Here is a 12540-nt window from a genome sequence, read left to right as displayed (position 1 = left end):
TCTGTCTCTGTTGAATTTGCACCTTCAGAACTACCAGAGGGAAATCACCAATACTTTGGAGTCACTGACAAAAAACAAAAAGGGAAAAAGTTGGCTTTCTTGTCTGCAGTCTTGGGTTTGATGTTAGCTGAAGGAAAGGACAGTCAGCCGCCGGGCTGTCCTTGAACGCGGACCACAGGGAGACGCCACACAGAGGGCCCCGGCATAGGCTGCTCAGGGGTGGGCAGCCCCGTTAGCCCGTAATTCAGAAAGTGTGCAGCTGTTACTCTTATCAGGCACTGCGGACAGCACACCTCCCTCGTGTCACGTCTCCAGAGACAGTGGTGGGAACGCTAAGAGCCTGGGCATCGGAGTCACACTCACTGCTGACGTGACATCCCCCTCTCTGCGATTCCTCACCTGTAAAATGGGAGGAATAACAGTACCTAGTTCATAGACTGTCATGAAAATTTAACGAGATAACAGGTACTTATAAGAGCACTTGGAATTTAGTAAGCGCTTACTAAGAGAAGGACCCCTGGTGGTGCAGCGGTCAAACGCTTGGCTGCTAACCAAAAGATCGGCGATTCGAACCCACCAGCTGCTCCACAGAAGAAAGATGTGGCTGTCTGCTTCCGTAAAGACTACAGCCTTGGAAACCCTGTGGGGCAGTTCTACTCTGTCCTATAGGGTCGCTATAAGTTGGAATCGACTCGACGACAATGGTGTTGGTTTGGTTTACTAAGATGTATTGTTAGATGCTAATCGCTTTACATGCACAATCCTACGATCTAGAGACTGTGATCACCCCCCTTTTGTAGATAGGAACCTGTGGCTAAGATAGGCTAATTAAGGAGCTTGCCCAGTGTCCAAAGTCATGATCAAGTGACGGGGCTAGGCTATCTGAGCCCAAAGCCTAGCCTCTTCCATATTGTATCACCTCCCTAGCTCTTAGATTTAACAGATGCTTTAAAGGCATTTCCCAGTGCAAGGGGCTCAAATGTTATGCTCTGGCTTGAAGCGTAAGCTCCAGTTACCTGGACAAGTTCACACCGCTAGACTGGTTACTGCAATGATGCCAGGTCAATAACGTGTTACAGTATTTACCTTCCTGCCAAGATGCTCAGCTGCTGGGGTTGACTGGCTTGAAGTCTGTTTAGGAAAAGATCCTTGCTTGCTTACTCTGGCAGTGTGGGGGTACATACACAGATTCCACTGAGATTCCAGAGCCCCTTGAATCACCCACTCACAACTAGTCCCTGGAAAGTTTACTCAACCCTTAGCAGTTCCCTCACCTCCATCCCAAATTCCAACCAAATCCGTCCATGGGTAGGAGAACCCAGAAGGCCTCAGCCTAGTATGGGGGCTCTGGTCAGTCCTGCTCAGACCGTACCCAGTCCATGACTGGGCTGCTACCAGGTCAGGCGATACCTCTGTGTCAGCTGAGGAAGAAAAAGCAAATACGAAATAAAAGTACATTATCAAGATGTGAGTTCCTGAGTTAGGACACAACACACAGATTGTTGCCTAAGCCAGACTCTTCAGATGCAAGGAGGGCTGCAGAGATGGGGACATTCTATTTCCTGCCATAAAACGAAATCTCTTTTCATTTACGACACAATGAAGTCAATAAAGAAAGGGCTTCATTACAGTCAAAAGACCAATGAATCTCCTTTGGAGATAATCTCTGTATAAATAAAATATGCCAACAACGTTGGTTTAATCCCAAGGGTTTTAAACTGCACGTTTAAAACCGCTTTATATGCTGGCACCCTGCTGAAGCCAGTGACCTTCAAATTATTAAGATGCATTTTCACTGCTGGAAAGGCATGAATCATTTCTGGATTTTTAAGCCACTGGTAAGCAGCAACATTTTGTTTTGTACTGCTCTTATTAGAAAGTTAGATTTCTCATTTCTAGAAAAAGGCCTGTATAAGGACATTTGTGTTTGACAATATGCACATTTGGAAAGCTCCTGCGATATGCTCTATAAATAGCTAATTTCATGAGCTAATTCCTAATTTTAAAAAGTGACATGTCAGGAAAGTCTAAAAGAATAAGGAATGTAATACACGAATGCAATCTGTAGACGACACGGCAGTGCCCTGTTAAGGACGGCAACCCAAGAAGTACCCAAGTTTATTACTTTGGAAGAAAACCCCCAGGTCAGAAACACCAGGTCTTCAAAAGCACTTGTAGGTGTTAGGAGTAGTTTGGAGCTTAGAGGACAGATATTTGTTACCGTGTCAGTATCTTAGAAGACGGACAGCGTGTGAAGGGATGGACAGCTGGGCCACTGCGTTCAGTCGTTCCTCATCCTCTCAGAGTAGCAATGGGAAATCAATGGCTATGGGACATTTGCTTTTGAAAAACTCTCTGTGAAAAATATTAAGAATCAAAGCCCTTTTCATTCTCCTTCAAAAGTCACAGTTTAATTTCTCTAGAAAAAGAAAATCCCACTTTTCCCATACATCTTACGTGCAGCAGGCACTGTAATTCAGAATCTTCCTGATGAAAGAATTGGTGCCATTCCTACAGGACTCGCAACCTAACCTCAAAAGCACTTCTTTCACGCCAGGCATTTAGCGTGGGCGGGTGCTCTTACATTATGAGTTCTTCCTATGTGGCTAACTGACCCACTCCCCACTTAGCCGCCATATTCACGGTCTCTAACATCTCCACATGTTACGTTAGTGTGAGACCAGGAAATTTTTTTTTATTCCTTAAAGACTGTCTTTGCTACATTAAACTGGAACTCACTGAATTTCCTTAATGCTCCCTCCTAAATTTTAGTTGGAATTAGTAAAATTGATAACTCAAAACTCTTCAAAAATTCTTCTACTTGCTCTCTCCAAGGGATGAGTAAGTATCAGAAGCTTAGCCAAGCTTTCCTTAATCTTATGCCTATTTTATAAGACTTTTCTAAAGTCAGCATAACTGATTTCGCTTATGCTCTGGGATTTAAAGACCAGGGCTGTTTACGAATTTTAACCATAGCAAAATCATCCAAAAGTTCGCCTGATTTAGTGTCTAAATTTGTTCAACATTCACTGTGTCTGTGAATTGCCCCCTAAGTCATTTCAATCACACAGACGTGTTTTTGCACAAGGAAAGGAAAGATGGGCAAGTTGAGACCCTTTTCTTGGAAGGAAGAGAACAAAAATGACCACAGGGCAGAGGTGAGAGGAGAGATTTTCATACATGGAGGAAATGTCAACAGAAGAATTAGGAAACTCCCTCCAGGAGGATAAAGGAGTATTTACTGGAGAAGCAAATGGTCAGTGTGAATGAAAGAAGATGAGATGGCAAAGAACGACAACCCAGAAAAGACCAAAGACCGTGTCCGCCTGAATCTGAAAATGCCGTCATCTAAGGCAGCAACATCCAGATGAGGGCCCTGAAGTCTTGAGATACCAGTACTGTCAGAGTAGCATGCCAAGAGGTGGTCCAGCCATTTCTAGTTGTCTGAGCTCTGACCGCACAGAGGAGTCCAGTGCTAGCACCATCCCTGAGCTCCCTGACCTAGGGCAACGAAACATTGTCTCCGAGCATCCGTTTCTCATCAGTAAAATGGTGACGTTAATTGCACCTGTCTTGACAGGAATGTAGTGAAAATAAATCATTTAGTTGGTAAATGCTCATTAAATATTAGATGATGATGTTTTCTAAAACAATTAAGGTTCAGTGTCAACTAAGTTCTAAGAACGAGAGTATATTACATATTCTACAATGATGACCCAGCGGCTCTAGTTTCCAACAGTTTTGGTACTTGAATTTTTAATGTCACCTTGTGGCACACATTTTTAAACACTGTCATGGTTCCGTTTACTGGCGGTTGTCTGGAAATACTTTGCATTTTTTTTTTTTAAATCAATTGTAGAAAAAGAGGAGTTCAAATGATAAAATAAGTTGATAAATCTGGAGACCAGTCTTGGTCTTATTAGGGTTTTTTTTTTTTTGGTGTGTGTGTGTGTGTGCTTTAGCTGAAAGGTTACAGAGCAAATTAGTTTCTCATTCAACAATTTATACACTAATTGTTTTGTGATATTGGTTGCAATCCCCGTGACGGGTCAACATTCTCCCCCTTTCCATCCGGGTTCCCTGTTTCCATCTGTCCATGCTTCCTGTCCCTTCCTGCCTTCTCGTCTGCGCTTTTGGGAGGTGTTGTCCATTTGGTCTCATATACGTGATTGAACTAAAACGTTCATTCCTCACGTGTATTGTTTTATTTTTTGTCTAACTTTTGCCTTGATGGGTGAACTTCGGGAGTGGCTTCAGTTCTGAATTAAAAGGGTGTCCGGGGGCCACGGTCTGGGGAGTTCTTCCAGTCTCTGTCAGACCATTAAGTCCAGTCTTTTTGTGCGCGTGTGAATTTGAATTTTGTTCTACACTGTTCTCCGAGACCTTCCTTCCATTATGATCCTTGTCAGAGTGGGTGATGGTAGCTGGGCAACCATCTAGTTGTTCTGGGCTCAAGCTGGTGGAGGCTGTGGTACTTGTGATCCATTAGTCCTTTGGAGTAATATTTCCATTGTATCTGTGGTTTTCTTCATTCTCCTTTGCTCCGAACGTGCTGGGACCAGTAGATGTATCTTACATGGCTGCTCGTAAGCTTTTAAGACCCCAGACGCTACTCACTCTTACTAGGTTTTGAACAAGGATAAACTATAAAAGATGCAGTGGGCAGAATAGGTATTCCATCTGAGCTTTATAAAAATCCTACTATTTTTAGAAATAAGAACAATTAGAAAATTCCTAAGGTAAATCATTTAGAACGGCCCCACAGAGGTCTCCATTAAAGGGAAGTGGTGGTGAAAGCTTTAAAAGAGTGAAAATAACTCACTAATTTATACAAAACTGTTTTCCTTACGTTGAATTTTCTTATGTAACATACAGTTGTGCAGCTCTAGCCAGAAGAAACCTTAAGAATACAAAGAGTGAATTGTTTAAGTGCTTCAGAAATTACAAAATGTTTTACAAATGTAAGTACTGGCAATCTCTGGGTTACGAACTTACAGGACAACTTCTACTGCCCTTTAACATTAGGTAAATCTGCCCACACTTTGAAACGACTGAACCAGCCCCGACTCACAACATATTCTTCAGCATGATCACCTTTACATGCTGCACATGCAGCTTTGAAACCACTGAAAAGGCTTCGTGCCTTCCCTTGCGCTAAATAAGAACCGTATGCCCCTGTTCTGACTTCCCTACAACTTTGTCTCAAAGACACAGTTAGGAACCCGGCGACTGCCTGTAATTAGTAAATGCGACCGTGGGTTTTTATTTATGAAAAACAAGAGATTGTGATCCAGCCAAAACTCGTAAAGGAAAGTCACTTAGGGTAACTCTTTCCCGCTTAAGGGTGAAATAAGCGTATTTGTCCAGAAGTACCCCTGTGAAGTCTCCACTATCTATGAAAACCCAAGAAAACAGAGAAACAACAGGATCACTCACAATTTCACTCAGCAAGTCCTTGAACAGCACACTGCCTTACAGCACGAAACTCACTCATTGTACAAATGTGTGACAACTCGTCAAGATGCAGCTGCTGAAAGGGAGGCAGGTACAAGTAACCCCACGGATTTCGCAATCAGAGGAGAAAGCGTGAAGACATTTCCTTCCCATGTACTTACACTAACAATGAGTAAGAATTCAGAGAAACTGACTGAAAAGGGAGAAAAACATACATTTAAGGAAACGTCTTTTGGGTTGTGAGTTTTTATACTTGGTAATTAAACGGGCAGCTGTGAAGTGGAGGGGGAAGCATCCAAAAGCATTTCTGGTTTAAGACACCTACTCAGGGGGTGTGACAAGGCGGGTGTAATTCATAGAGTTTCCTGAAGTTTCCAGGGAATTGAAAGTTCTAAAGCCCACGTCAAACAAGAGCCCTGGGAGGTGGCCCACCCCAGGTGGATGTGGTTATGTTACCAATAATTCTAACATACACTTGCCCTCATTTCAGTGTAAGTTAAAATTACATGACCACTGGGATTAACAGTACCATGATTTGGAAAGGAAGATTTCAACAGGTTACGATTCTGGCTTGCAATATGCCTTCCCAGGTCCTTTTACACACGTCCTCTCCTGTTGTCTATACGGCTGCCCAACGTGGCAGGAGGCAGCTTCCTGCTTATTTTACAAGTTCTGGAAGCTAAGGCTCTGAGAGGCTAGACATTGGTCAAAACTCTCATGACTGGTACATACAGGTGGGGCAAGAGTCTGGGTTTCCTGATTCCTAATCCAGTAATAGAGGGGAAAAAAAAAAGGGAAAGACCCCATTTCCATTTAACCTTTTAAAATAGATTTCAATTGCTCAGCTCCCTAGCAGCTGTGTTTGTCAACAGATGAGCTAATGGTTATAAGAGACAAGAGAGGCTCCCAAGCACTTTCCAGGGGTCAACACAAATCCTAAGTGATGAGAGAAGACAATGAGTATACACTCGTTATTGTGCAAATCCAGCAAACGGCAAATCCTACAAATACTATAGATTCAACAAAATGACTTCCACCCCAGGGGGAGAACGATGGTCCCCATCTGCTCCCTCTCCTCTCAGAGGCCAGAGTGCACTTTCTTCCACCCCTTGGTGGGCCAGGGCAGGTGGAGAAGAATATACAGAATACAAAACTGCTCCCATGTGTATGGGAATCATTTAGCAGCCACGGAATGGTCCAACAGGAGCTTAATCAGAGATTATTCTGTCGCCCCTCTTGTTTCCGTGTGACAAATTTCAGGGAGAGAAGCTCACCAGAAATATCTCACAACTTAATATAAACAGACACATAAAGGGCTAATTAAAGTCTGCAAACCATAACCACACATGGTGAAGACCTGCTACACGCCAGCAAACAACAGAAGTATTTCTTCTTGGTACACAGAGAGTGACTGGACCGCGGAGCCTCACAGCCAGGGCCCTGTAAGAACTTTCAGGAAGGTTTTCTGACCCTTCTCATTCATTCATTCATTCACTTATTCAATAAACAGTTATAGAGAACCGACTATGTGCCGGGTATTATCCCAGCACTGAGGACGCATCCCTGCCCTTATGGGGCTCTCATTCTGTGGGCCGGGGGAAGACAGACAAGGTATCAACAATAGATATAAACACCTACGCAATCTATGAGGTGGTGACAGGGAGTAAGGAGAATGAGGAGGCACGTGGGACAGGGAGAGCTGTGGGTGTGGAGGGTGGCCCACAGGAAAGCGGTGCCTCAGTGTACAGAAGGATAGTTCACGTCGGGAGGGTGAATGTCTAAGTTCTCTAGAGACGAGTATTTAGAAGCACATAATGAAACCCAGAGGCACAGAGAGGTTCAAATCTGGCTCTGGCAAAAGGGAAGGGACACCAAATTAAAAAAAAAAAAGGTGGAGCTCACCTTCATATCCTATGTCTTATTACATCTTGTCACATCTAACCCGCTGCTGGACTCCTGAGTGCTGACTGCATTCATTAGGATTCACCACAGTGTACTCCACCCTTCACAACCCCTAATCTAACTGAGTGTTTTACAAATGATACGCACACTGGACACACAATGTATCCAAAGACTTCAACACAAACGTGCTAAGAACCAAAAACTCTGAAACTAAGATAAATTATTTTCAGAGTAAGAAATCCTAGAACACTCCTTCAAAAAAAGACAGTAGTTTCAGAAGCAAGCACAAACTGTCAAAATGAAATGGAGTCCCAGTGGACTGCAAATATGTGCATGTTTTAATGGTTTTGTTTTCTCCTGTGCTACTTCCCTTCTCTGCACGTGAATCCATACTACATTAACTGCGTTGTTTCTTCCTCTTAAAGAAGACTGCATTACTTTCCAAATCTGTAAATGAGCAGATTTCTCATTAAATTACCCTCAGTTTAGAATCTCTCAGACTGGGCAAACGGAAAAGGCTATCAAAGCAATATTTTGTCACAGCTGTCACACATAACCCAGAAGAAAGAGGAAAACAATTAGCCCACTGGAAAAAAGAGTAGTGTCTTACTCACCCGGAATAGGAATAATAGGAATACTTTCATTGGGGACCACCCGAGGTGAATTGCTATCTTCCACATAGAAATGAGCTGTCTGAAAACATTTTCTGTGGAGGAAAGAAAGAGGTGCAACAGTGAGTCCAGAGAAATCCACTTTGAGTTCATTATTTCCAACCCTTCTTTCCCAGATTTTCCCACTTTAAACATCACACAGCAATGAGTGCAAACCCATGGAGAAGTAACAGATTTCAAGGACAACATTTAGCCTACTGCAAGAACCCCAAAGAGCTACAGAATATCTATTTTTTATCGTCCTGTATCCAGCCTGATAGTTAAGAGGAAAAGGCTTCCTAACGAACTGCTCAAACACATGGAAACTTGGCAGAGATGGGTAAACTCGCTGCACTCGCTGCTAGATTACCCCACGATACCCGTCAAGTTTACAATTTACAGAAGAAGAATGTGCTATTCTAACCCCCCACACCAAGTTCAAAACCACACCTCAAAACCCCCCAAATGCAGTCGTCCAACTGCCCAAGTACCCTGTCACCACATTGTCAGGTGCTTAGCAAAGGTCCCAGAAGCTGCAGACAGTTCTTTCAAGGGGTCGGAGGGCCTCCAGCAGCAAGCTCTCCGAATCAGAGGCCCCAGCAGACGGCCTCTGCGACAGGACCTGAAGCCTCGAATGTCACCTGCTTGTTTTTGTTTGGTTCTGTTTTTACCTGGACTTCAAGCAAAAGAGGGAGCAGACGCCGGTCATCACAGGGCTGCCCGTGAACAGCAAAGCCATCGGCACCTCGCTCAACCCCTGCCTGCTGATGCTGTCTTGCCCTCGGCTTTCCAGCATTCCCGTCACTGCTCACCGCGGCCCTAATGAGCTGCCGGAAGCACAGGCTGAATATTTAATGAGGCTGCTCCGCGTGAATGGCTATTGTGACCAGAGAAGGGTCTCTGTTCATCTGGCGGAGGGGCTTCACAATAGCTGGCCCTACTGCTGGGTCTTTTAGCCAAGCAGGCGGCATCCGTCTGGCGCTTGGTGTCACTGGATCCATCCCACTCTCTCCCTGGCTCTCACACCAGGCAGCATTTACCTGCACACACTACAGAGTCGCTTTTTCAGGGGGCACTGTTCCAACGACCCAAGTCACCTTTTACTCAGAGTATCCTGGGGTGGCTGTGTTGGGCATACCACGTTTCTAGGAAGCCGAAAGTGGGCTGGGGGCGGGGAGTCAGAGAAATGAGGCAACTCTGTAAACCAAAGAAGATCTCTGAGGGGAGAGGAGACCTCAGAGCCATACAGGTTACCCCATCTCAGCTTTACACAGAGCTCTTACAACCAGATGCAACCAGAAATGAGCCCACGTCACAGAACACAGAGGGTTTCTTTAAGCAGCACCTATCTTCAGGTAGAACAGAGCTCTGACCAACTGTGTACTTGGGTACTGCTCTAGAATCTAACCAACTGCGTACCTGGGCGCTGCTCTAGAATCTAACCAGCTGTGTATTTGGGTGCGGCTCTAGAATCTAACCATGTACTTGGCCACGGCTCTAGAATCTAACCGCCCGTGCACCTGGGCGCTGCTCTATAATCTACCCACCCCTGTACTTGGGCACTGCTCCAGAAGCAGTCTGGACTGCCGCTCCCTACCACGAGGGGTTCTGAACATAAACTCTTGGTGCACTTCTCACACGACCGTTCTTGAAGAGCAGTGAAGAAAAAATATTTTCCTATAAACTGCCTAGCATTTCTAATAATAATAAGACATGTTTTCCTCCCTCTTCGTTTAGCTATTCACTTAGAAAATATCAGTCAGACTAAAGCTACCTGGGTAGGAAATGCACATTATCTTTCAGGGCTCTGGTGCTAACCGAACCTTTGCCTGAATGTGTAACGATGGAAATCCAAGTGAACACAGACGATCTGGATATCTGAGGTAATAGCTTCTTTCTGTTTCTAAATTATTTACCAAGGTTTTTACTTTTGGATTTCTTCCCCTACCCCCAAATCTGCACAGATTTCTGGAACGTAACATTGAAGTTAAAACATAGGGACTTCACAAAGGAGCTGGCACTTTAACCACCCAGTCACACAGCTGAGGAGAACCTGCTTTTGTTAATGTATTAGACCACTCAAGAATCCAGCACCCCAAAGAAGTGCTCTACGTCACTGAAATGAACGAACACAGCTGATTTCTCAGGTCAGCCTTTAACAAACCGAAAAAACAAGAAAAAAACTCTTCTATTTTGGGGCCATAACTGCTATGTCTATTAAATGTTGAGAATATAAACTATTAGCAAAAAGAATTACTACTGGCCACATTACTGTTAAAGTTGGGTGACTTGGAAAGGATACACTCTCCTGTGGGTTTTTTCTGGAAGAAGACAGGCCAGGCAGACAGTTCACACCGTCTCTCAGTTAGAGCTAAAGGCTCCACATTATCTTGGAAAACAGCAGTGTGTACTGAAACAAATCACACCCTAGTGCCCTGTGTGCTGCTGTTTGTAATGGATTTTCCCTGGAGCCAAATAACTCTGTGATTGCTGGGCAGCAGCCCCAGGGATGAGGGCCAGAACCTGGAAGACAAAGCACTGGGCACATCTGCACCCTGATGTGCGCCACATGCTTCCTCCCCAAAGACCTGGTGGGCAGCTAACCACAGAGCTTTGGAGGGGATGTCTCCCATTAGCATAAAGATTCAGCAGACATTTATTCAGCTCCCACTGCACAGCAGGTACTGTGCTGGTGCACTGAGTATGCAGATAACACATTCTCTGCAATTGTCCACAATCCTCTAAACCACTTCTTTGAACCCAGCTAAGTATCTGAGTAATTTACAAAGAACTGCACAAGTAATGGGTCCCTGCGTGGTTAGCGCTCAGCTGCTAACCCAAAGGTTGGAGGTCTGAATCCGCCCAGATGCTCCTTGGAAGAGAGGCCTGGCGAGCTACTTCCAAAAAATCAGCCATTGAAAACCCCCTGGAGCACAGTTCTACCCTGACACGCACGGGGTCACCACGAGCTGGAGCTGACTCGACGGCAACCAGTTTTTGTTGTTGTTTCAGAAAGTAATGCGTGATCTCTGCAGAAAAGTTAGCAAATGAGCAAAACAAACAAAAAGAAAAACACCTCAAATTGGCCTGGTGCTAATCACCATTAACATCTTGGGGTGCATCCTTCTGGGCTTTTTCTCATTTATTTACTGACTCTTCTTTGATCGTCTGCAGAGTGATTGATACACAAGACTGACAAGGCCGCTGCCCTCAGGGTGCTTACGTTTCCCTGGGGAAAATCAACACAAACAAGTAAATAGTTTCCAATGGTCATGAGCTGTGAAGAAAAGACAACAGCAGGATGTGATAAAACCTGGGGAGGGGACGGAGGGGACTTCACTCAGCGGAAGGTATCTGAGCTGAGTTCCCATCCAGGCAGACTAGCCACATGAAGTTCTAGGCAAAGGCCATTCTGGGCAGATGGGACCTAGATAAAGGGCCTCCAGGCACAGTGAGCTTGGCCTGGGGTAGGAACGGAGAGGAGCCCAGAGCCGGAGCCCAGAGCCGGAGCCCAGAGCCAGAGCAGGCGGTGGGAGGGGTGGCCAGGGGGCCATCACCCCTGGTCTGCAGGCCACGGGGAGCTCCACTGGCGTCTCAGGCAGTGGGGGACTTTCAGCAGGGGAGCGGCACCGTCTGACTCGTGTTTGTAAAAAGCTCACTTTGGACGCTATGTGGCGAACAGACTACAGAGCGGCAAGAACGAACACAAGGAGATCAGGAGGCGATTGCAGCTCGCCCAAATACACTCAGGCAGGTGGTTTTGTTTTTTGTTTTAAATACATGAGGTCATATTATACACAGCACAAACATGGACTCATACCCTTATCCATGCTGGCTTAACTCTCCACGACACGGATGCACTACACTGCTGGATATTTACTTCACTTCACTCTGTCAGTAACACTGGCGGTCTACCGAGGGCCAGGAGCCCCTAGATGGTGTACACAGTCAACGTGCTTGGCTGCTCACCGAAAGGTTGGAGGTTCGAGTCCACCCAGAAGCACCTCAGAGGAAAGACCTGGGGATCTACTTCTAAAAAATCAGCCGCTGAAAACCTGATAGAGCACAGTTCCACTCTGACACACGTGGGGTCACCATGAGTCAGAATCGACTCAATGGCAACTGGAAAGAAAACCACCAACCAGCCAGGCACTGATGGAGGTTGTTGTCGACTCTTCCCTACCACTGACAGCCCTGAGATGACCCCCCGCAGGCACACATTCTACTCTGCAGCCTGAATACTTCAGCAGCTGGCTCAGAGTAGATAGCGCACGACATTACATTTTAACTGGCTCATTTCAGACAAGTTTTAGGATAGATCTTGTTCCTTGACCTTCAGTGGTGCTGGGGATATACAAGTAAAGGCAGGGGTTTTGAAGGAAAAGGAAAAAAAAAAAAAACACACACAAGTTTCAATACCTCTAAACTTCACAACTGAGATATATTCAAGGAGGCACTACTGTCTCTAATTTTGAGCTCAGGGGAATGGAGACAGAGAATTTCTGACAGTGCTCAAGTGTGTCACCGAGCATGC

At 45.2% G+C, this 12540-nt stretch overlaps 1 protein-coding gene across 2 annotated transcripts in view; it reads right to left on the bottom strand.

Annotated features, from left to right (window-relative positions):
- Nucleotides 1–12540, bottom strand: part of PTPRG (protein tyrosine phosphatase receptor type G) — a 786467-nt gene that overhangs the window by 43988 nt on the left and 729939 nt on the right. For both annotated transcript variants that reach the window (XM_004368651.2, XM_023727702.1), the window contains one exon: nt 7971–8062. In XM_004368651.2, coding sequence (XP_004368708.1) covers nt 7971–8062 — 92 coding nt within the window. The remainder of the gene's footprint in view (nt 1–7970; nt 8063–12540) is intronic.

Source organism: Trichechus manatus, unplaced genomic scaffold (genome assembly GCF_000243295.1).
Source record: "Trichechus manatus latirostris isolate Lorelei unplaced genomic scaffold, TriManLat1.0 scaffold00001, whole genome shotgun sequence".
Taxonomy (NCBI): domain Eukaryota; kingdom Metazoa; phylum Chordata; class Mammalia; order Sirenia; family Trichechidae; genus Trichechus; species Trichechus manatus.
This window is presented reverse-complemented; position numbering and strand designations above follow the sequence as displayed.